This window comes from Macrosteles quadrilineatus, unplaced genomic scaffold (assembly GCF_028750875.1).
Source record: "Macrosteles quadrilineatus isolate MER2022 unplaced genomic scaffold, UCM_ALF_1.0 Scaffold_2__2_contigs__length_208266976, whole genome shotgun sequence".
Classification (NCBI taxonomy): Eukaryota; Metazoa; Arthropoda; class Insecta; order Hemiptera; family Cicadellidae; genus Macrosteles; species Macrosteles quadrilineatus.
In genome coordinates, this window is record NW_026542595.1 from 142,060,279 (window position 1) to 142,087,169 (window position 26,891).

Genomic DNA, 26,891 nt, shown 5'->3' on the forward strand with positions numbered 1-26,891 from the left:
TTCTCTGATTCTGATGGGAAGACGGGATAGTGCATCAGCACAAACGTTTTCATCTCCTTTCCTGTACTTGATTTGAAAATTGTACTGATTAAGTTCTAGGGCCCATCTCACCAACCTATTGTTCATTACCTTTGGAAGATTCCGGTTTTCTCCAAATATTCTTTGAAGGGGTTTATGATCGGTGACAAGTGTGAAGCTTCGTCCATATACATATTGGTGAAACTTTCTTACAGCAAATAAAATTGCAAGTGCTTCTCGATCAATATTCGAGTATCTTTTCTCAGCATCTGAAAGAGTTCTGCTAGCATACGCGATTGGTTTTTCCAGACCATCTTCACACTTGTGCATTAGGACACTCCCAAGACCGTCTTCTGACGCATCACACACCAACACTAGAGGTTTGGATTCATCATATGGAACAACTGTGTCTTCTTCCGAAAGAATCATTTTGACCTTTGTAAATACTTCATCTTCTTTCTCTGTCCAGATCCATTTCGATCTGTTGCTGGTAAGTCGATGTAACCTTGAGCACAGCGCATGCAACCTAGGGATAAACCTTTCATAATAGTTTATGGATCCTAAAAAAGACCTAAGCTGTTTGACATTTGTAGGTTTAGGTGCCTTTTGTATTGCTTCAATCTTCTCTTTTGTTGGATGGATACCCCGTTCATCGATAAAGTGTCCAAGATAGGTGACTGAATTCTGCATGAATCTACATTTTTCTTTCTTCGCTTTTAGCCCTGCGTCACTCATTCGTTTTAATACTTCCTTTAAGTTCATGAGGTGTTCTTCTTTGTTTCGGCCCGTAATGATTACATCATCTAGAAGTACCCCCACTTGTGGTATGCCTTCAAGGAGCTTCTCCATGTATTCCTGAAAGATACCTGGGCTGGAGGTTATGCCAAATGGTAGTCTCTTGTATCTATAGTATCCAACGTGCGTGGATATTACCAGATATTTTCTGTCTTCCTCCGATACTTCCATTTGGAGATATGCATCTCTCAAGTCGACAACTGAATACTGCTTCCCTCGAGATACTTTATTCGTCAGTTCCTCAAAAGTTGGCAAAAGTGTTGTATGGGTAACGATGTTTGGGTTTAAGGTTACCCGAAAATCTCCACATATTCTAATTGTGCCATTTTCCTTCTCAACATTTACTGTTGGTGTTGCCCATTCGATAGGAGTTTTGGAAGGATCTACCTTTTCTATAACACCATCACTTACCAGTCTGTTTAGTTCTTGCTCAACTCTACTTCTTAGTGGAAAAGGCACTCTGCGAGCAGGAAAACACCTAGGCTCTGAGTCACTCTTAACATGTATCTTCGCCTGATAGCCTTTAATTGTTCCCAATTCTTTCTTAAATACGTCACTAAACTCTGAAATAACTTAGTTAATTTCCTCTTCGGTTACTGTAGAAGCATTTTCATCTTTATTGGTGTTATCCAACTTACGAATCGTAACACTAGGTGGTAATTTCATGTTGAAGGCAAGCATCCATGGTAATCCAAACAAAGGAGATTCGTTTCCATTTACCACAGCCGCCTTAAGTTTCCTAATCTGTCCATCAACTTTAACATTAACTTCACACTCTCCTAAAACATCCAGGGTATTGTTTCCATAAGCGACAAATTTTGTTTTACATGCCCTCAAATTTGGTGATCCAATTTGTTTCCACAGGGGTGCATCAATCATCGATGCTCTAGCTCCTGAATCAAACTCCATGGTTGTTGGTACTTCATTTAGGGTAACATTAATTTGTGCTCTTGGGATCTTCCTATTAGGTTTAAGTTCAGAAATTCCTAACTGTACCTCTTCTTCCTCAGATTTTATGTCTGTGTCGTTGATTTGGTTCAAATAGGCCTTTTTTGAACGACAATGTCGCGGAAAATGACCCATCTTTCCACAGAAGTGACATTGTTTTGTCTTTTTGGTTCCACATTGTCGTGAGAAATGACCTTGCTTTCCACATGAAAAACACTTAGACTTTTGAGCTGGACAAAATTCTTCACTGTGTACTAGTCCACACTGATTACAATCTTCTGTAGAATGGCTGTATGTTTCTTTTGCCAAAGATCTATTTTTCTTATCATAGTTATGTACCTTGTTAATTACAGGCATAGCTTCTTCTAAAATATTCATTTCCCGCTTAGCTCTATCCATCGCTTCAGCTAAATCTACCAACTCATTTAAAGTTAAACGTGAACCATCTTTATTTATGCCTTCTGGCCACCTTTGCCTGATTTCAACTTCAAACTGTGGAAAGTTAACGCCACCAGCAAATCTATCCCTTACTCTTTCCTCAAAATACCTGTCGTATTTACAGTAGGAGGCTAACTCTTTTAAACGCAAGACGAAATTTGAAAAACTCTCATCATTTCCTCTCACACATTTTTCAAAGTCTAGTCTCGCTGCAAAGATTGTTTTACTAGGTTTATAAACACACCGAAATGTATCAATCAGTTCAGTCATTGGTATGTCATAAATTTGCCTAGGTAAAACGAAGTTAGATACCTTTTTGAGGGGTACAGGTCCAACATATGCTAGAAGAAGATCCCTTCTTGCCTCCTCAGTTTCATTACTGTCATCACCCAATCCCTTTACCTTGCACATCAATTGGAAGTGAGCTTCATAATCCTCCCAGTTCAATTTTTCATCATAGGGTTCTATTGAAAACTTTTCCATTCTCTTTCGCACCTCTTCTTTATTGTTCCAACCAATATCTTCACATCTTTGGGTTCGTTTTTTATTCATCGTCGCCAGTGAAATAAAATCAAGAACTAAGTTAAACTCATTTAATCATAGAACAAAACATAACATTATTTGTTTACATGTTCATAATAAAAATAAAACCAAATTATCAGCTGATTCCAATATATTACAGGTACCACCGCTTGACCAATTGTCTACATTCAAAGGCTTTAGCTTTAGTTTAAAATAAATGTTTATTTGGAAATCATTTTCGTATGTGTTCTGGTTTTCAGTTTTACAACAAGGCTCATCACTCTTTAGTAGGTCTACCTACCTCCGTAGTTTCTTACATATGGCATGATATTTGATATGATTCAAAGTAAAGTCTTCTATTGCAGTATTCAAAACAAGCCTTGTTTGTGCCTAACTCGTTTAAGGCGCATGATTTTGTTAAGCTGACATAATAATATCAATACCCAACTTTTGAAACCTTTAAAACAGCAGATTTTGAATTCATACCCTTGATGTACCTACTGTAGTTCCAACCACATTCTGAAAATGAACCAGATTATGCCTACCCCAGGTACAAAATTAAACTTCTTAATGTATCCTTTTTTTCTAAACTATTGCTCCACCTTTAACATCGATTGCCTCCGACCAAATTAAACTGTTTAATTCGGTGTAATTTTTACCAACCAATAAAATTAAGAAAATCTATAAGTTGGCACACGCTATATTTTATACTTACAGATTTGGGTTCTTGCGGTTGTGCAGACATACGCGATCGACATCTCCATGAAATACGATATTGTAGAAAACTCCGTGAGGAAGAAAACAAAAGATTTATTTGTCACAAAACATTTTTAACGATCAATGTGTCCAAAGACAAATCGTAACGAGGCGATTCGTATTGCTCAAGGGGAATCCAGAGAATGCGACATAGTTGAGTCATCGGTAGCGCAACCCTCAGGGATGCTTGGGGAGGGTGGAAAGAGGATAAGGGGAAAGGGACAATGCTCTCAGTGACCTGGTTACCTTCCCCCACTCCACCCTAAACCCTTTTACATCCCTTAGCAACGAGACCGCCTGGGTATTTACCACGTGGCATTTACATCATAACTTGACACATTTATGTATTGCAGCTGTTAGATTTATAGTCAGATCTACTAGTAGTACTAGTAGTTCGTGCTTTGCAATGGGGAGGTTGTAGACGATGAAACTTTAGGTTTGGGGAATAAACCACGGTATCAGTATTGATAATGGAAAAATTAATTTCACCAAATATTTTATGAGATGATCATTGTCAGATTTTAATCAGCACTTGGCGAAAACTAGGCCTATACCAAACTTATCCAAATGAAGATTAGGTAGCCTATAATTAAAACTACCTTGGAGATAATTAGATCTTCCAAAAGTTTCCAACAATTTCAAAAACATAGACGAAGCCGATAGGACCATAATTTTAATTTTATATTACATCCCCTTGTACGCCAATTCAAAAAGCTTATTATCTTTTATAAATTTCCCTCACTATATACGGTATAGGCCTACTCAGTACGGTATACCCAGTAAATTTTACTGGGTGCACGCCTCTTTAGGACGTAACTTGAGCGGGTTCTCCATATACAAACCACATTTTTGTGCAACGCATTACATCATTGGACTGAATAGGTCACGTTATATTATATTCCCTCCAAAAATGGAAGACTTCTTTTGGTCGCAATAGCTTAGTCGCATATAGAAAACTACCATTGATATAAGCCTCATTCGATCACTAAAGCGATAGCTTCACCAACTGCATGTTCTGTATAGGCTTTAATCCTATACCCAGTGCAGCAAGATGAGTTTGTTTGTCTGCAGCCTATCTCTATCTCTTGTGTAATGTAATTCTACACCCTCCATCCATCCTTCGTCAGACACCGAGACACAGTCCTTCCCACAAGATTCTGATTTCTACCATCTCTCGCTGTTTTAGTTTTCTTCAGGATTATACTACCGAAGTTTTGCTGGAGTCAGTTTCTAAGCCGATCGCGCGTGTTAAAAGCCATTTTGGTAGGTCGTCGGTTAATTTCCATCAAACTGGTTTGTACTTTCGGTTTCGGTTCAAAAGAGAGGGGCGTTTCAACTTTTGAAGTGAAAGTAAATATTTTCTTTCGTTGCTTTCTACACCAGCTTCGTTGAGTAGCTCGTAATAAGTTAATACTAGAGGTCGTCCAGTGGTCGAAACTCGACCAAAAATATTTAATGTACAGACTTCTTTATGTTCATTCCACACTTTGAATAGAACATGTGATTGGAGTTTCTTCCATTTGTTTTGATTTTCTGTTTATATTTCGTTGTTATTTCGTCACCAGCATGGCAACTCATAATATCCATGTTAAATTTTTCAAAATTTTAAATTCATTTTTTGTGCTTATTTTTGAGCCTATTTTAATTTATAAAGGGATTCTGCACACCTACAGGAAAATAGCTTTCTAACAGTATGCGTAGATTTTCCCTACGATGCACACGAGCTGAGAAAAAAGGTTTTAAAGAAACATGCTTGCCTATTAATATATAGATAGATAACATTGGTTTAATACAAAATTCTGTATATATGTCAAGAAGATTATTAGTGAAAAATGAATGGCGCATTGTTATTCATTGTTTGGTTAACCAAGGGGAAAAACGATCGTAATAACGGAATTGTATTTAACAAGCTTCTTAAGCTTATCAACATCTCAGAAAGAGGACCGCTATTTCCCACAATCGAATAAGTGGTAATAAACAATAGAAGACTTAATATATCTCGGAAAAAGTATTGATTCGTCTTTCAATACGTTACTGGGTTCGTAAAAAGTCGTTCAGCATTTTGGTAGAATTTAAATTTAACGTTTGTGCTGCATTGCACTTTATTTTAATTGATGTAAAATTTTCTAGACTCTTGATATTATCTTGAATGAACTGTTTATAAAACGAAAAAAACCCTTGATTGTGAGCACAGATACCTGCATCCCACATTTGTAGTACAGCGATGATGAAAAATAATAAACCAAAGGCCTACTAAGTTTTTTTTTCAACACAAACCAACCTCACTTCAAGCTAACCTTGTTCAACCGAACCAAACAACAACAGAGAAATTGTGAAATTAGTTTGAAAGCTCAACACTGTTGTACAGTACTATCATACAGCCAATATAATTGAATACAACTTTATCGTGAATACAACCAAAAATAGAAATACAATTATATTATATAGAAATAGATATTTAAAGGAAGTGGGCATTTTCTGTCAAAGTTCCATTGGAAGTTGGTTATCTTCCTCAACTAACTCTAATGCTACTGAACATTTTGGAATGCAAATTTGAAATATTTTTTCCCTGATGAGCATTCCGAACTGAATTAAATCATTCAAAAGATTTCCCGCAGATTTCCACCACAGTGTTCACCTGAACGTAGAACGGACAGTAGTGTCGACGGTCATGTGTATAACGGAACCAGTGACGTAGTGTAGGCTGCAGGCGGTGGAGAATGTTTATAAGAACAAACAAATATCTTGCAGCCCTAACTGACATACACATCAACACCATAACACCAAAGCGACAAACAACGTGTAAAACTTGGCTGGATAGACTTAGAACTTGTAGCGTGATATTTGTGACTTGCTCTTTGATGCCTCGCAAATCGCAATACGAGCGATGGACAACGATTCAAATTTTTACATTAGTTTACATAAAGCCTCCTTGGTTTGAATAATCTTTTTACAACGTCCTATATGGATAAATATTGTCTATTTATCGGTTACAAACAACGTATTGTCACTCTGCTAACGTTCCCAATTCTGGGCACATTATTTTTATTCTTGTATTTTTAAAGCATGCGTTTGCAGGGTTCGCAGTTGTTTCCAGTTCCATTCAACTTGACGATTGAGCAGAATGAAGTAAGCACTAAACGAATAAGGGCAAGAGGCACATAAAATATCGAGAAACTTGTTATGTCTCACTCAAACAATAACTACACCTACACTACTCTATCGCTGTTTTTAACTTTTTTTAGTATATAATTTTGATTTTTGTTTCACAAACTTATGTTCACCTGGGTAACGGAGGTTATAGTGCTCGCCTAACAATCAAAGGGTCACATGATCCATCCAGAGAAAAGTCAGTAGATTTTTTATGGGTTCGAAACTACACTCAGCTGTTCCTGTAAATTGGGCGTACAATAAATTTTTTCTACAGTTACCTAACAATGTACATGTTCTCTCACTGATTTGAGAAAGCAAAGTGGCCAATTCGCTCATCAGTGAGACAATGTTAACATTGTCTCACTCTAATTACTTTGTCTCACTCCAGATTTGCAACGTGAAGGCACGAAATAGTGAGCGCGTAACATGCAGTCAACGTCTTATGCGCGCGAAATACGTTGGCAGCACTGGCTGTAAATCAGCTGGTCAGCTGTTGTACTGTTGTATTTGTCACTTCGCATTAAATGTTATGTTAAAAGTTCACTTCTGTGTAAAAATAGGTTATGTTTCTTCACCAATTTATTTGTTTTATGGTAACTGTAGGAAAAGTATAATGTGCAACTCGAGTTCAAAGTACAATTGCCTCACTCGAGAAACCATTCCTCACTCGCCTACGGCTCGTGAGTAAGGATTTCTCTCGAGTGAGTCAATTGCTCACTTTTCTCACTAGTTGCACAAATAACTAATCCTGACTAATGAAACAGCTGATCTTAGTAACAAATCAGATTATCTCACTCCATTCTACACTCAGCCTTCAAAATCCGTGTTATGCTACCTTATCCCTCTTTAGGAACATAAAGTTAGAATTGTTGACTGACAATTGACAATAAAATATAATTTTGTTGGAAAATAAGCAACAATTTCAATCAAATTTAAATTACACCGTGATAAACTTTGACGCCGCCCCTTCTATTTGAGTTGAGCACATTGTTGGATGAAACAATGCAACAATACCTTCAGCTGATCCATGACAGTCAACTCCCATATGATACATTGTTTATTAGCTAATCAAACGCGCAACTGAGTTCAGTAACGTGAATTGATCAACTATTATGCCTACCTTGCATGACTTTTCTTCAAATATATCAAAATTATCTCGTTATATCACATTATTTGTGGCTCATGTTACGATCGAGTGTTGGAGTAGGTATCCCAGGGCTTCACACCAGATTTCGTCCCTAGGGTTTTCTGATAACGTGGCATCAAGTCTGTAGCAAATAATCGCACATGTGGAGCAAAGTCTGTGACGTTTGACACACTTACTTAATGATCTCTACCAGGTGCTTGACGATGGTTCGCAATTAGAGATCGGTCTTGGTGGATTTGCCGAGCGTTCTCTAAAAAACGTTCCACTGTCAAAAGCCATTTTTTTTTCAAACAATCAATTTTTTCCTCTTCTTGCGTGTGCTACAGTAGTAAACCCGGGGGATTTGGGGTTTTGGTTGATTCGGACAGTCATTGAGCAGCAGTTTGTAAAACATGTCACCCAAGTTAGAAATTTACCTCTGTATACTTTGCCAATAAATAGTTATCACTGATTTTTATGGTTTTGTATGCGTTAATTACATAAAAAACGAGGGTATCCATACGATCCCGGGATATTGAGCTGTGTTTCTTCATATAAGTTAAAGTTTATTTACTTAAATACTGAATAGCATTAATCCGAACAGCTTGGTTTTACATTTTTTTTGTTCCAATATTGACAAAAGAGGATTACTGTATGTCTTAGTATTTCCGTAATCTCTCCAATGTGACTAGCATATTCTTTAATTGATCACGCGCTTCATTTAGATGACACGCACTAGAAAAACTAATATTTACTCTGAGTCAATATTTAGTTTATGAACCAACGTCTGTATTGTTAACGATGAAAGACGGTTTCGTAGTGACTTGAGACAATCAATTAACATATTTTGCAACAAGTTCCAGACAAAGAACAAACAGTGTTAAGTTTATGATATTTGTCAACGGGTAAAACCATGAAATAGTTACTTATGTAGCCAAATTGCCAATTGGAAGCGGTAGCGGTTTCATCACTTTGTGTTTCTAGCAATTTTCAAGATGACTTGAACAGTCTTTCTCGAATACGCCAGGCTGCAAGCATCGCTAACCGACGATCGACGATCAGGAAAAAAGTAATTTGATAGGTTGAGATAATTGAGATAGCTCTGAACATGATAGGCTACATCATTGTACATGATTGAACAAACATGACCTATTAGTGTTACACCAGTTACACTATGACTCAAAGTAGTGTAATAGCAATGGTAATACTGTAGTCATCATAAAACAACCGAGTGCAAATTTTGCTAGTGGACAATATTAAATACGATTACTATATTATATTTGGGGCATTGTAGAACGCACTATATAATCGGCGACAAACGACTGTCGTTAAACATCTCAACGATAGTTCTTTACATCGTTGCAAAAACTGCTCAACGTAATATAATGCTTATTGCAAATTTCCGATTGTAAATTTGTATCGTGAATTGAGTTAAATGCAAAAAAATCTCTGGGAATTTGTACGTTAATCTTTGTGATAGTGGATGTATGGTTGTTGTCGCAACCGATTGCATTTCACCGACTATGCAGTTCACCGCCACGCGTCTCTTATACCCGGCCACGTGGCCCCACGTAACTTGTGACCCTTTAAAATGTTAATCCTAGTCAAAACACGACCAGCGACAGCGGTGGCGGAGGGGAAAGTGAGTGAACCGCAATCTGCACACGACGAACTGGATCCCGCGACTCCACCGGCCGTGGCCTCCCCACTCCGCCCCGCTGGCTCCACGTCGATACACGTCGTAGCCGCAGCCGGAGTGCCACCGGGACCCTCTGTGTCAGTTGTCCACCGTCCATCATGGTTCGCAGGAATGAGAAGAGCGATAGGAAGTCGTACGTCCAGGTTGAGCTGCCCCCCAGGGGTCCTGGTAAGTTGGAGAACGAGAGGAGTTTCTGAAGAGTGACCAGAGGATAAGTGTTCTTTGTCTCGCGAAGTGTAGTGTAGTGGCAATGCAATGTGATTAGTGGTATGTTTACGTTTGAAGGTGTTTTGCAGTGTTTTCAAAGTCTTATATGCGTTAAACTAGTGATTTATTCGAACTAAAACTGTATTGTCGTGGTATTTTAGTAGGGTTATGTTACGGTAGTAGGCTATAAGAAATGTGCCATAAAAAATCACGAAACAGATTTTTGCTCGTTGACTCGTAGGAAACTATTTTTATTCTGGAAGGCTGTATTTTGAAATTTTTTCAAGTAGGAGGTGCGAAAATCATGATAAATGTTTCTCTACTGACCGCGTAACGTTATAGGGTTGTTTACGATAAATAGGTAACAGCTGTTCAAATTAGACAGATAACAGGCGGATATATTTGTCTGAGCGAAATATAGGTTGTAATTGGGAATCTTAACACTTACAACTTAAAATTTCCCAACTGCTATATCTTAACTGCCTCAACTAAGTTGAGTTTTTCCAAAGAATTTTCTTCAGAAGGGCGTTACGCCCCACTGACCAGACGACCTCCAGATTTTCACGTGGGCGAAGGCTAAATTGTAGGTGTAACATATGGAACAGTTCATTGTCATTTGACATGTATCATTTCTTGTTTAATGTCGGAGGTAGTGGGTAGCGTTTACTTATTGCAAGTTCTGTATGCAGTTTCAATGCGATTGGTTCATTTTTGTAATTTCAAATTTTTGTAAATTTTCAAGCACGTTATCATGCAATTTGTCTGAATTAATCATCTGTACTATCCTTTTTTCGTGAGTAATGGAATTCAATACCAAAGATTTTTGTACGGCAACTTGATAAGGCTAGGTATTCTTAAACTTTTATCTCAGTGCAGTATTTTTAATAGCTCTAGATATATGTACTGTAGTGCTCTAAACCGATGTGTCCATCAAACATTTGGAATAAGTTATTACGATCATTCAGTCTGGCACACAAACACTAGATTGGTGGAATGCAATTAAAACAGGTAGAAAGCAGTATAATTAGAGTAACGCTTTCTGAATCTGTATGTTGAACGAAGACGTGATTTACATAATTTCTCTACGTATTTAACCACAGAGACAGTTTGATTGATTTATTAATACAATTGTGAATTGTGATTATAACGACTGCAGGGAATTATGCTAATCTAAACTGTATAGTCTGATATTCTACTTTTGAGGTAATTAGAGGTTAATTGTTGGTAACGGTTCAATTCAATTACCTTTCCTGAGACTTAAAATCTGAACTCTCCTTAATTAGCGTCTGGGGAGTGCGATTGTGTAGGATAATGGAAACTTTAAACGCTGCTCCAGATTGTCATTGTAATTAATTAAACTAATAATGGAATCCATAAAAGTAACGTAAATCAAACCTTATCACTAGCATGGCAGTCAAAATCATCGTAAAAATGTAGTAGTTTTTGGGCTAATTATTCATTAAAGCGCTATTGTTGTTACGGTCAGACTGATTTAGACGATCTTATGGAATTCGGCACAAAAAAGGGTCAGTGTAAAGCCTTTTTCATTGCATTTTAGACAAATATACAGAGTGTAAACATTTAATCTGTTAATCGTAATCTGATAGTCATATATGATTCCTTTCCAACGAAAAAAGGATGTTACTAACTGAAAAATTAAGTTGATTGCTCAGTTTTATAACTTAGTTTACAGTTTATCGGTAAAGTTATCACTCGCAATGCTAGCGTGGCTGTTACGTGTTATCTTTTGTTTAAATGCATGTGTTAAAAACGCCGGAAAAACTGATCGATGGGTCAAATGTCGGTGAACTGTGGAAACGTGTTGGGAACTGTGCCAAGTTTGGTCCATGTGGCTGTAACACGGGTTATGAGTTACATTTTAGTCGTCGTTAACCTTTTCACTTTTTATGTAAATATTTTAAGATCTCGTAATTAGAAGAAGAGATCCAAATTATTGTTACTGCTGAATTTCTCACCAATGAGTTAAGAGTTTAAAATCTTACGGTTTAAAATTGTGTTTCTTATGTTAACGACGTTATCCTTTATGCTTGTAATCAAGTGGATACAAAGTTTTTAACCGGTTTTGTTGTGCGATGGTAACAATCAAGTACGTTCTGGCAACTCTAACTCGACTCCAACCTGTCAAACTACTTGTGTGGCTGAATCAGTCTTGAAATTTGCCAATTCTAAGACTCTTCAAAACACTTCCTTTATGGTTTAGTCCGTGTTATCTGTGTTTACTGATACAAGTAAACAATTGCAACGACAAAGGAGATACTAGAACTAGTTTACTTTCACTACCAAGGTTGTAAATTTACCCGTTTTTTCGTCCAACAATATTCCTTCTGTAGTCTCGCTGTAGCAGTATACACCTCATAGGGGATTGTATCATCCCCTCCTAGCCTAGATCATCACAGACTTTTAGTAGACTTTGCCTTTAGTAGACTTAGTAGGGTAGGTACGTATTTAGTAGGTAGGCTTTGTCTTTAGTAGACTTTGACTTTTATACTCTTTTAAATCTGTGGTATTATGTCGCTAGTGATGGTTGTAGTTTTGTTTTAACCGTGTCTACGGTGGAGATGTAGTTACCGTCGTGTTTTTTTCTTTTGTGTGTTTTCACACCAAGTGACAGTTTCGACATTTCTCTGTGAGGGAACGGTCCAAACTCTGGTGTTCGTGAACGTGTCCACTGTCCAGTAGGATTGGACGATAGAGGCGGAATAACTTGGACGCCAAGATACAAATAACCGCGGACGGAGGAGGTTTCGGATTCTTGGGCGTCTGCCCGTACAAAACTGTCCTTGTATTGTTAATCCATCGAGGTAATTTATTCACTTTTGATGGGAATTAAGTTATTTTGGACGCGTTTTGTCGATGCAACGCACGATTTTGAGGGGAATACCTGAGTTCAACTTGATAAAAGGTAAACGGTAAACTGAAAGACTTGTAGCTTGCATGATGTGGATAACGTATATGTTTAGTTTAAAAGGCTGCCAACATGGTGTACTTCTCTGTGATCTTCCTTTGGGCACACTATTGTAAAACCTAGAATAGATTTTATACCGTGATCAGAATCGAGTAACAACTAGTAAAATTGTCAAATGCTGCTTTTATGTTTTTTATTCGAATCGACTGGTTATTTTATAATGCCATCCAGATGTTATATCTTCATCATATCTCTTGTGTTCCATCAATGCAATCTGAACCCACCGAATATCGGAACTCCACAGTTAAAAAAAATTAAAAAAAAATGGTTAGTTATCTACGTTTTGTAACATTAATCCTTTTTGTATTGTAAATTACAGTTTCTGTCATTGCCATCTCTACTGTGGCTGTGACTAAGCAATATTGCATTAGTCATGTCGGTAAAACTGCTTATTTAGTCATAGCAATTGATGAGTCAAAATAACGCAACTAGTTGAACTTTGCCAGTAACATTATGCAGACGATATAGTAGCACATCCCAAGCTAGATTCGCCACTGTGTTAACAATTTAATTGTTACTTTCCTACCCATTCAACTCAACAACGAAGCAGGCCTAATTTACAGTACGTATGTAATAATTGACTGGAGTACCCAATATTTTTGTAGCACCCTACGTAGTTGTTAGGTGTTCATATTGAAGCCTGGAGCAATACAGCAAGGTTCTATAAGATCAATTTGCAATAATTACTGTACATGACAAAACAAAGAAATCGGAAATTGTGTGTTAAAAAAATTAGTTTATTATCGTCTCTGGAATGATTTAGTTGTGTATTGAATGCACTACAATAATTGTACAGTAGTTGTATTGGAGGTGAGAGGGGGAGATTTTGAAAGAACAACCTTGGACCTTGAATTTGATCCTCTGTCTCCTCTCTTTCTCGCACAATCCCGACCTACCTCAATATGACGCGTGGTGTGCAATATTACTACCTTGGTACATGATACAACACGATTTACGCTTATAGTGTTGTGATTGTAAATACATTTTCAGTAAGATTGACTATTTTCTTTTGTCAGTTGCTAATTTATCTACTGAATAAATTGTCACCAGGTTTGACTTGTCAAATCACATTTCTCATTGGTTGCAAAGGTGGTGCTTTGGCGCACAGTATTTCCCTTTTGGGGAAAACTTATTACTTTTGGAATATGACTATTACTTTTACTTTTTACATTGAAAGGCCACACACACTTCATAGCCTCGTGTTTTAAATGACAGAATATTGTTAACTTCGTCAGCTACAAATTGACTTTATTTACGTTTATGACAAAGGGTGCTTAAATCAAATAACCTTTTGTTTCGCGTCCTCATGCTTTGTCTGTTTCAGAGATTTAAACATCATGTCTTATCTGATTCAAAATATTTAATCTTGTCTAAACAAAAGTGTAGCCTATACTATCTTTTTGGATTTGTCTCAAAAACTTTAACCACCATGTTTTGTGTACTAAAAAGTATATAACCTTAACTTTTGTTCAAAATTGTGTGTTTCAGTAATTTTAGTACACGACCTAATTTTTGCCTTTTTTTTTGTCACACCAAGTAGTATAGTATCGAGATGGTTTTCTTTTATTTTTTGTCTGTCACAGAGTAAATAATATCGTGGTTTTACCCAGTTTTGTCTTATAATATATTGTGGTTATTGTCTGTCACAGAGTGTAGATAGTACATATTGCATTTTTTCCCTATTTTGTCAGGCATAGAGTATACAATAAAGGTTTTTTTTCGCATTTTTATCTAACACAGAGTGAATAATATTGTATTTGTCCATTTTTGTCTGACACAGTATATAACCTCATGTTCTGTCCACAGTGGAGGCCCTGGTATACTGGAGGGATCCCAAGAAGTCCGGAGTGGTGTTCGGAGGAGGCATGGCGATACTGCTCTCCCTCTGCTTCATGTCTCTCATCAGTGTGATCGCCTACACGTCTCTCCTAGCTCTCACCGGCACCATCTGCTTCCGTATCTACAAGAACATCCTCCAGGCTGTACAGAAGACCAGTGAAGGCCACCCCTTCAAGTGAGTAACTAGACATTCTATTCCCAGATTAAAGTTATAAGCTATAGCCAGTTATAGTAATGTGTTACACTCTGGTCTCGCAGACACGTCTCGAGTCTGATGAAATTGAAAGACGCCCGTCTTTTACATGTCTTATGTCTTTTGCATGTTTGAGACATTTCTCTAAACTATACTAGTTAATCAAGTACAAAATTTCATCAGAATGTTGATGTCCTTGCCAGAAACGTAAGCAGTACAGGATTTTAAATATGGTCGACTGATTCTCTAACATAAATGCAGAGATATCAAATTAGTTTGTTACAATCCAACAATTGAATCAACATCCTCACACAATTTATCAAGAATATTAAAAACAAAACTTAACACTATGATCACTGATCAGTTAACCATTCAAAACGTGCTTTGCAGTTTGTAGACAACTGAATAATTATGAATCATGGGGTAAATAATTGATACAGTAGACTCCCTCTTATCCGGACACCTTTTAACCGGACATTGGTTTAACCGGACTACACTCGGTGGAAATGACATCTCTTTAACCGGAAAACTTTTATCAGCCCATCAGTTTAACCGGACTAGATAGGCAGGAAGTGAATGGTACTGAAACAATAGTTCTCGTGGGAAAGATTTGAGACCAGTGATCACGTGTCTGAATAAAATGCTCTCCTAAATTTAAGTTAAATATGCATTTAAACAGTCTGTTTTTATGAGTTTTTGCGTACGTCAGTTTAACTGTGAAAACTGTTATCCGGACTGGCCTCGGTCCCGAGGAGTCCGGATGAGAGGGATTCTACTGTAGTTACCACCAATACACAAAGTAAGCTCCATTTTTAGTAGAATTGGGTTAGCTCAGACACAAAGTCAAACTTAAAAAGTGTTCCTACACAGGAAATTATACAACTTAGTCACTAAAAAACTGACCAGGAATTCAGGGAATTTTCTCATGGAAACAATTATTTTACTTTGTCCCCATACTCAAAAAGCATTAAACTAATAGGAAGGCTGTTTTACTGATCTGGAATTGTCACCTGAACCCATTGAGTGGGAGCAAAAGGTGTAATAGAAATTGAGTTAGTGAATTCCATTCTAAATTTCCCAAATCCAATCACTTACTCTGCTTTGTGAGCTTGTTTTAAAGTCTATTTCACCATTACAGACGTCATGTTCTCTAATTAACTAATGAAAAAAGACAGTAGAAACTTTCACATGAGATCTCTAAAGAACCACAATATAGGCTAATGATGAAAAAAACATTGTTTCGTCGGAGTAGCAAATACTGAGGTAGAATACTTTTTGTGAAATACACTATATATTTAATTTGAACCATTTAGAGTTCAAATAAGACCAAAATAATGGACACAAGATTACCTATCACAACCACACTTTTACTTACAGTGTATGTAAGGCCGGGGCACCACGTGGCGGATCGTCCGCGTGGCTTAAAGAGTTAAGCGTGAACACAAAACTTTTGAAAATAAGTGTTTAATTTGTTCATAAAACACGAATGTAATTTATTATATCTGTAATTAGTGAATGACTGATGAGAGGCTAGGTGAATTGTTGAGAGAGTTTATATAAAGGTTGTGGAGTAAAGCCAAGAGACACAAATTAAAACCAACAATGAGACTGAGTCCTTTTGAGCTCCTTACAGAAGTGTTCTTACAATCCGGGTTCTCTTTCTTTATTCACACATAAAGCTTTTTACCTCACACCTTTAAAATATAAATTTAAACGGATTATAAACATGTAGGTAGGTGTCTTGACTAAATTTAAATTTATAATAGTGCATTCTTATTGGAAAAAAAATCTTTTTGGCTTTCCGTATGGTTTTATTTGCACAAGTGTCATATGGGTCTGTTAAATATTTAAGTCTGGATACTTCCTGTTATTTTGTTGCTTCCAAAACCTTACAACCTCTCATGATTAATATGATATTCTGGCTGTTAAACAGAGGTATAGGAGTAGTTTAAATTAGGATGGTATAACGGTATACTAATGAATAGTGGTATTTTGAATAAAGATACATATTTGAACACAGCAAGAGATAAAACTACATTTTGCTGATATTGGGTGATGTTGGCTGGGTCTGATTATAGTGCAAGGCCGCGGTTGGCAGTCATTCAAGCAGTAGTGCCAACCTACACACAAAGCTGTATTATTCTGATTTGAAGCACCAATTCTTACAATTGTATGAGTGAACTTTGTTTAAAACAAAACTATTAGTGATTTGATGCAAGGAGTAAATATAAACTTACTGAGGGTACGAAGAAACTTTTTTTCAACATTTTTAAAGTGGCAGTCCTTTTTTTAGCCTGGAATAGTGGCCAAAGTTTGTGGGAAGAAAGTAAGAAATTAACGTGTAAGCTAGCTCAAGCAAAAAGTCAACACTAAGTTAAACAAAGATTGAATGAAGATTTAATTAAACTCCGTTTACAGTTCTCAATCCTCATAATTTTATAATTTTGTATTTTTGTGATTTTAAATTCTTATCGATACTGGATAAGTATAAGTAGGGTATAAGTATATACAGATACTGTACAATGTGTGACAGGGCCTGTAAACTTAAACCGAGCTCCCTTGCACTTGAGCTTGAGGCAAGTGTACTAGCTATTCTTAGGCTCACAAGAAGCTGATAGCGCTATTAGTTTCAAGAAAGATTAACACCGCCTTGAACACTCCCATACTACTCCCATAGTTGTTAGTGGCTAAAATATTACACTTTTATTATGAGCCAATTTAGTACAAAAACCTGGCAAGTTTTCAAGCTGTTAGTAATAAAGTTGCTTGCTGCTGTTGGTAAACTATAGGTATAGCAATACTGCATAAAATATGTTACATACCTTACGTCGCCATTCCTAAATTTGTCAAATCAATGTATCTATGTTCTTTGTGTGTGTGTGTAAATGTTATATTTTTGTGTATTGACGACGACCAGTGCTCCATTGGGGGGGGGGGGGGGGGGACGGAGTTCTGAACCTCTCTTTCAGAAAGATAAAAATATTGGCATAAATAGGTACCTAAATAGGTTCTAATCACATTAAATAGTTTACAGTTCCGGCACCTCCTTTTTTACAATTCAAGCACTGACGACGACCGTGTGTTAAAATAATTTATGTAAATGAAAATACTGTTTCGAAACTTGTCGCCCGAGACTATAATAGGATTGATGACATAAGGTACTTAAACCTATTTTATATTGTCATAAATCAATCCTGGAGGCAATGCTGGATACAATATATTCAATAGAACGTCGATAATTCGTCTAGATTTGTCTCTAGCAAGAAATACTGTCTTCTAAAACAAATTAATGACTTGGATAAAAAAATTAAAATAAAAAAACTAAACAAAGCCTTTCACATATTTTTTTAAACGCTGAAATAACTTATGTAGTCTCTGATGTTTAAACTGTTTACTGTACACATGTTCCTTTCAACTAAGTACAATAGGCTACAGTGCTTGATCATAAAACATGTTTGAAATTCATCGCTCTCTTAGACTTTGTACAGTACCTAGAAAATATACAATTTTAACAAGTTTTTTTAAGTAGTACAGCACGTATTTACTGACCTTTTTTTAAGGTAATTTTGATAATCTGAATGGGGTCCTAGTAAATCTGCATTATTGACGTTCTATTGTAGTTATTGTGAAACATATTTTGGCTAACATTAGCTGTAATTGTTGACACAAGGTGAACAGTATAACTAACACACAGTTTGGTTTATTAACCTCTTGCATTTGTTGAATTTCCTCTTATTGAAGCAGCCTTCTTGTAACATTTTTTATGTTGTAACACCATGGTGTGTGGAATGCCACAATGTAAAGTGTAAAGAGTGTATAATACATTGTAATAGATGTGTATAAAGAGTGTAATAGATGAACATGCCACACTCCCTGAAGAAGACACAATCTGGGTCAAAACATAGAGACTAAAATAAGAATAGAAAAACCGCTACGAAAAAGGTAACTCAGTGTTTGCATGTTCAAAATCTGTACAGTTGACAATAATCAATGTGCCGTTTGATGTTTCATTTCTCAACCAGTGATGTGTTGTTCGCAGGGAGTTCCTCGACATTGAACTGTCACTGCCCCAAGACAAGGTGAGAGAGATCGTGGATACTGCAGTGGTCCACGTCAACGCCTCCGTTCTGGAGCTCAGGAGACTTTTCCTCGTGGAGGACCTTATCGACTCTATCAAGTTTGGAGTATGTCTGTGGTGTTTGACATACGTCGGCGCCATTTTCAACGGAATGACCTTAGTAATCCTCGGTGAGTCTGTTTTTACTTACATACTGCTTACTATGGCCACTTGTACCCAAGCTGGTACTTGGCCTTGCCAAAACGTTGTCGGCAGTTCTCTCGGTCCTCCGAATCTTCTTCTACTTATCTAATGTTTCCATATCCTTTTGGACTTGATCCCACCACCTAGCTTTTTGTCTTCCTACTGGTCTCCTTCCCCTCGGATCTCCCCTTAGTACCTTCTTCAACAAGCTTTCCTCATTTCTCCTCAAGATATGGCCAACCCACCTTAGCCTTAAAATGCTTTTGGCCTCTCCTACAATATCGGGGTTTCGGAACGATTCACTTAACTCTTGGTAGTAGCGGATTCTCCATATTCCATCTTCACATACTGGACCATATATAGCTCTTAGAACTTTATTCTCTAAGTTTGTAATCTTTTCGGTGTTTTCGCTCAGGATTCAATTTTCCCCTACATATAAAAGAACTGGTCTAATTATTGTTTTGTAGATTCTAATTTTTGTTTTCCTTGATAACAACTTAGATTTAATTAGTTTTCCACATGCATACCAACTTTTATTTGCTGCATTTATCCTATTCTGAATTGAATTTCTATATCTTCTGTATTTCTATCAGATAGTACAACGCCTAGATATCTGAAATTATTAACTCTTTGGGATTCGTGGTTGTTTATTTTGAAAAAAAATAGCATTATTTCCATCTTCTTCCCTTGCTACTCTCATAAATTTTGTTTTCACGTCATTTATCTTTAGTCTTACACATTCAGTTTCATTAATTAATATCTCTGTGAAATCTTAATAAGATATTAACATATTAAGATCATCTTCCTTTTTTGTCATCAGTACTATGTGATCCACAAAAGCCAATATATTAATATTTGTCCCCAGTTTTAGTACTAAGGGTGAATTTTTTACTGCTTGTAGGGCTTCCTTTGGAGCAATATTGAACAGGAGAGGGGATAGTCCATACGGTTTTTAGAGAAATGTTTTTAAGATAGAGTCAGTGGATGTTAGATATTTTACAGATACCTACTTAAAAGCTGGGTTTTCCTAGGGGCGGAAGCGGAGTGCGGAGAGTGGACTCCTCTTGTCTTAGGCAATTTAATATTACTGTTTTCCTAGAAGCAGAGCAGAATGCCATGATAATCGGTTTTCCACTCTCCGCCCTCCGCGCTCCTTTTCCCCGTCTAGGAAAACCCGGATTAAATAAATAAGGAACTGGAAGGTCAATTGACCATGCGACATGCATACCCAAAATCAACCAATCATAGCACTGCATTTGGGCTGTAATGCTAAAGCTTATCAGCCAAGTAAGCTCCTCACCCTGACAAAATAATATAAGAATGAGAATGAATAGTAGGCCTAATTTCTTTGAACATACAAAAACATAATTTTCTTAAAAAATAAACACTTACAGAAATATGAACCGCGTACAATAACAAGCCTTTTACTCTCCCAGAGTACCAGGTACTCTAACATATAAAACCATAATTTGTTGTGAACAATAAAAACTAAATTAAATTTTAATTCTGGCCCTGATATTATTAATATAAATATTGTGTAAAACTTATCTGCTCGGGTTATTTGACGTGGGGAGTAAGATTCCGGGTTGTACCTAGAGTTTCCTGAAACATTATTTATGGGCTGGAATGTTTGATCCTGACATTTATTGCTGGTTAATATTGTGACAATTTGTCTATTTACATTAGATCAAGCAGAGTAGTTCCACTGTCCCATTGCCACAACTTTGTATTTTACATTTTATGAATTCATAAAATATTTTTAATGGTGTTTAACATGTGATAGATTATATCATGGGACCAGAAGCTTTATTATCAGGCTAACCTACTGTGGAAGTAAAAGAGTTCACAAAATATAGAAGGTTTAATTCATTTAGTACATTGAACCAATAGCCTATGGCACCTCTTGTCGATTTCCAAATTGGAAAGATGCCAAGTTATTATTAGCCAAACGCAGCCCCTCTAGGTCATAAAATGAATATTCCTATACTGTAATATGGAAATCTCCACTAAGAAAAACACCAAGTATTCCTTAGAAATGTTTCATATTTTTGTTGACTCTAAAGTAAAAATTTGCACAAGTATACTAACAGGGTGTCCACATTCTGGAAAGTCAGGGATAGTCATGGAAATAGGCAAAAAGTCATAGAAAGTCATGGAAATCCCCAATGATGGATGGATTTCAGGGGACCTTTCAATGCTCTAGTCGGCCGTAACCGTGACTATCGTAGCATTTTTCCGAATTTTTCACAAATGTACGACAATTTCAATTTATACAGTTGTCTTAGTTTATGGGTTTTGAGTTTGTATTAGTTCATTGTTGTACCTATTGTACTCCGTTGTTATATTTTCTGTGGAATAACTTGTCTAGGCAGTATTATTTGTGTGTGTACGGTATATTATAATTTTTGAGTTAAGTTCGTGAGTCATGGAAATCAATGGTTAATGGTCATGGATAGTCATGGAAAGTCAGAGAAATTGATGACAATTTATCTGTGGACACCCTGACTAAAGTAAAATATGATTTGTAACTAAATATTGATGAAGTATACAGTCTTTTAGTATAGTACGCATTGCTAATTGACTTGTATTTTGCAGCGTTCGTGGCCCTGTTTACAGTGCCGAAGATTTACGAAAACAACAAAGCCAGTATCGACCAATACATTGATATGGGACGAAGCAAGGTTGCAGAAATCACATCAAAGTAAGTAATTAACATTACTTTCTTGCAGTCTTCACAAGTCTTTAAGTTACTGAAAGTACATAAAAATATGTCTGATAACACTTGAAACATATATTTACACTAATACTGTTGACTCAAAAGATGGTAAATACATATAATACCCCCGCCGCAGCAAACCTACAGACTAAGTGAATTTCCATTTGCCTGATAGGAATTTCAATTAAATCTATTTGGTTCAACGAGTACCTAGGTTTGTTGCTACAGGTAAGGTAATAAAGTATTTTTTTTTTTTTTATAACAAAAGCTTAGTATAAAATAAGTTAAATAAATTTGCCTATCTTAATCAAAATATGTCCATAAACTAGCAAACTACAATATCATACTATCCTTATATATAATTCTGTAAGACCAAATTTTTACCAGAAAATTGTGGACGTCTGGTAAGTCGCAGAAAAGTGGGAGGGGTCTTAAATTAAAGGTCTTGACCCCAGGGACTCGGGAAAAATAGCAGAATTCCCATAAAGTTGCCAGAAAACGAGATATAACGTATAATGTTTTCCATAAGAATAGCATTAGAAGCAATTTTACTGCTGATTTTTGTTTACTTCAATACAGCTGATCGTGATTTATCAATTATCATCAAGCCAGTAAGGAATTTTAACATTTGGATTACTTAATTGCCAGTCAATTCTGCAACGTACTATATAAAACCAGGGATAACGTTACCTGTAAAAATTAAGACTTTTTAGTTACGTTATGGAATGGGGAAATAAATAATTTTACTGTGAAACTTTTCAAATTTGTGTATTTTTAACGTTTAACATTAAATAACCACATTGACTAAATAATTAACGATTCAAGATTAAATGGAACACTTCTGCTTTGTTTTTATTTCAAAACATATGTTCTAGATTTATTCTACACTTTCTTTCTTTTAAATTTGAGATTTATTGTAGTGTTTAATCAATACTTTGTATGAAGTGGAATGAATAACCTCAATGGCTTTAGAAAATAACCTAGAAATAAAGATGGAATAGGTTCGTACGGGAAATATATATTTGTTAATTAAGTAAGTACTATGACAAGTTCGAATGGGAGGAAAAACAATATGCTTGGAGATTTTAAACAGGTACTGTCTGTTGCTCGCAAAAGAGTTAAGAATCAGCCAATGATTAGGCTTAATTTGATAGAATACAGTATGTAACGTCAATCGCACCTTTAAGAGGAATACCACCACATAAACTTTCACGAATTGTAGTTTTTTTATGTCGATCAGAATAAATCTAGGGTTAAGTTTGGTCAATGGGATGCCTTTACTTTACACTAATAAACCCAAACAAAAGAAGTATAAACTTAGAATTATTAACTGGGTAGGGATGCTAATTTAGCGGGTGTGGCAAAGAACTAAGCTTACCTCAAAACACCTTTATTTGCCTTTTCTTATTTGACGAAGACAATTTCCTAAGTTCCAATCAGGGAGGTCTTTTTTATGACAATCAACCACAAGACCAAAGCTACTTTAATAAACCATCATTTATTCAAAAACAATTATATGTTTGCTGTCTTTATCAGACGTAAAAGCTATGTATTTATTCAAATGATTTATTGAAAATAACATCATCAAAGGCAAACAAAGACAAACAACAAACTGTTTTCTACACAAAAGATATGGCGTACAGGGATATCTATTCTGACACAGTGATAATATATTTCTTTGTTTGTTTAAATTTTGGAATAAATTGTTTTATATTATTGAGCTTTTTAGGGACTTATGTCCCTACAAGCCACTAGTAATATTATAAATGTGAAAGTTTGTGTGTGTGTGTGTTTGTGTGTGTTGTGTGTGTTGTGTGTGTTTATTTGTTTGTTTGTTTGTTTGAAGTTCAATCACGCATTAACTACTGGTCGGATTGTGTTGAAATTTGGTATGATGATAGCTCACATTCCCGATTAACATATAGACATATTCTTACCTCAAAAATCCTTTCGGACTCCGCCCCAGGGGCTCTAGAGTTTCCCATGTTAACCTTACGAGTATTCATATTTAAAAGGAATTAAATAATTTTGCCAGCTGTTTCAACTATACAATTTGTTTCTATGATATTCAATAGCATTAAAAGGTTATACGGTTTATCAATAGGGTGCAGCACCATTAGTTCTTTATACATTTATGACAACAGCTAATTTGAACCAAGCAGCAACAAAAACCTGAGTGTGAGAACTTTACTTCTTTCTATTGTTTAAATGAAGTGGTAGAACATTATGGCTATGGTAGATGTTCTATCTACGATAGTATACCGTAGGTTATAGTAAACAAAATTTTCTCAAAACGTGTCCTCTCTCATTGCAAATGCTAAGCACGAGTATTTAACAACAAAAAGCATTGTATACCAACCCCGTACGAAGGACGGGTAGGTACTCAGCTAGTTTTACCATATTCTCCATAAGAATGACATGGGAATTTCAAATTTAAAAAATTTTGAAACTTCTCCGTAACCAATAACCATACAAAATACTTTGATATACTAAACCATTTGGTTTTTTAAGCTCTTTAAAATGGTCTAGAAAGGAATCAGAAAATATTGTGTTTGGGGGTCAAAAATCAGAAAAACCAATTTTTACCCCAAAAAAACCCGTTCCCATAGTCAGATCATGCTGGTTCACGAATTCTTCAAGTTTATCCTGCCTTACACTTTCAAATCAAATTTCATCGAAATGGTACAAAAATTACTCAAGTTATCGCGTTTACGGACACATAAAAAAACTTGTAACTCTCTTGTATCTCACGTATATATAGCGTTATTGCTTAGTTTAACACAAACACATTTCACCGCAGGAACATGGGTCTGTGGTGCCTAGTTTACCAACTGTCTGTATTTATGAGTTTTTTACAACAAAATTGATAATTCCTAAACAATTTGAGATACAGCGTTGAGATTTTGCAAAAATGATCTTAATGGTCTTTACTATTTAAAAAATCTTATAAAGACCTATTTTTATTTATAATTATAGTAAAAATCATAAACCGTTTCAAAATGGCGGCCATTTAAAATATTTGATGCTAAATTTCACAAAAACCGTTAACTTAACAAAAAAATTGCAAGAGACAAAAAAGGTAGTAAATTTTATGCTATTTTCAATGATGTTATTTGTAAAGAATGGATAAATAATAAAAGAGAAATGTGTTATTTCCGTAATGCATGACCACTTTTATCTAGCCTATTTAAACAATGCTAATACTCCTTTTACATTGTCTAAATATCTTTACAAACATCTTATATACGTCAATCAGGAGTTTCAAAACAACTTAGCTGATTGAATCATTTGTTTTTGTTATTTATAAAAGTATTGTTGTCTGAACACCGAATGACTTAATGGTTAGGACATAGCCTGATCGGATAGTGTTCTGCATATAATCTTGCCTCTCCTCTTGCACTGCCACGAGCCATTCCAAAAAAGTACACCATATCACAGTACTCCTAACTTAATAAGGTAAAAACACAACAAATAATGACTTTAACTAGGTTGTAAGAATCGTAAACAACTAGTAAAGACTTGCAGTAATGTTCTTGCTCTAACAACAGCAATATTCTTCAGGGTAGTGTTCAGCAGTTATGCAATCATGCAAAACCTGATATCAGCATGTTCAGCCAGGATTAAGGTTGAAGATGAGTGCATCTTGTGTACATTAGTTTCTCAAGTAGCAAATGCTCAAAAGAAATAATATAGAGATTCTGTGATCTCTGATTTTTCACTGACTTCAAATTTTATCTTTTAAAAATTGTTGGCTCTCGACCATCTGTCATTCGGTATATTTTTATTTAACCAGGTATTTACTTTGAGACCAGTATACTATGTCAAATCAAGGATGATGTTATATATATAATACCAACATGCTGCAACCAAATTGCTGCTTCTAGCTTCTCCATGATAATTACGCGAGGCATTTGTCCTCACATATTTCTAGGTTGTAATGTTAGTTAGGACAAAGCCAAAATGGTTTATGTTGCAGGCCTTGATAGGTTGACACAGGATTTTTCTACTAAATGTCCTTTAACATAATTTATGTTTCTCTAAACATCTAAGAAGGAAATGATATTTTTCAGAGTGAAAGCTGCAGTTCCGATCGGCAAGAAAGAGCCAGAGAAAGACAAGGAGCAGTAGAATCAGTAACACATGACATGAGAGTGTAAAGCTCGGAGGAACTGCCTTGCACTATCGTCTAGTGCCTGGCAGTCACTCAGTCACTAAATTGTATCGTCCTATATGTCATTTTTTATCGTTTTCATTTTTAATTGTTCGTTATTTTATTATTAAAATATGTTTTGTTCTCATTTCGCTACCAGTCATTATCTAGGCCTATTTAATTTTGCATTCATCCCTTAACGAGCAATATTAACAAGATAGTTCGATTCAGTCTTGAGTTTCAGAACAGGGTGAAATCATTTTGTATTTTTAATGATTGTTGTTCCTGGAATTGGGAAGCGTTAATGTTGTTTTAAAATGAGCTATATATTTTGCAATATTTTTACTTTTTATAGATATAGTCATCGGCTCCTTTTGAAATATATATATAACTGTTCTTGTGCGACTGAAATCTTAATCGCTTCGAAAGCTTTGAATTGAAGAGGGAGAGTTTTGTACAAAATGTTACTTAAAATGTTTAATCGGTTGTGTTGCATGCTACAGACTCTATCCGTGTTGATTCGCCTGTTATTGCAACGTTTGATTTACTGCCCTCGTTATTTTGACGTTGCTTGTTTTCCGCTAGTTTATTGTCGTTGTCACGTGAATATCGTTTTGATATCGGTCGAATGATAAAAAAAAGACTATTTTTCAAGTTTAAGGTTATACACGTACGTTATCTTCTTGTGTATAGTAAAACAATGTTGAAATATATATCTTATTTATTATATGTAGTTATACGCTGTCAAGAAAGAATTTAGTGTTAAGATTTAAAATATACAATTTTATAAATATTCTACAAAAGGTTCGACTTATTCTGACTGAGAAAACGCACTATAAGTTTTTTAAGATTTTTTCCAAGAGTGTGAGGTTTTTAAGCCAATCATAAGAGTGAATGCATTTTTGTTTCTCCTCGTGTTGGCGGAGGCTTGACGGTGCAACGCCTGATGAGTGCTTCTCACGTTCAGATCTTGTAAAGTTTATTTATTTCTAAATGTACTGCTGGTGGGTAGACTAAGTGTAGGACCCTGTAGGTTAAGTTTCTGTTATGTGCTTTGTACACTAAATACAGAAATTAAAAACTA

The 26,891-nt window shown here is 35.8% G+C and overlaps 1 protein-coding gene across 6 annotated transcripts in view; it reads left to right on the forward strand.

Annotated features, from left to right (window-relative positions):
* Window positions 1–26,891, forward strand: part of LOC128986417 (reticulon-1-A) — a 71,170-nt gene extending 44,279 nt beyond the window's left edge. For 5 of the 6 annotated variants that reach the window (XM_054406779.1, XM_054406780.1, XM_054406781.1 and 2 more), the window contains 4 exons: window positions 14,455–14,662; window positions 18,720–18,928; window positions 21,537–21,642; window positions 25,728–26,891. In XM_054406779.1, the coding sequence (XP_054262754.1) occupies window positions 14,455–14,662; window positions 18,720–18,928; window positions 21,537–21,642; window positions 25,728–25,785 (581 nt within the window). In that variant the 3' untranslated portion in view covers window positions 25,786–26,891. Of the gene's footprint in view, window positions 1–9,423; window positions 9,624–14,454; window positions 14,663–18,719; window positions 18,929–21,536; window positions 21,643–25,727 lie in introns of those variants that run through there. The other variant, XM_054406784.1, reaches the window with a different exon arrangement.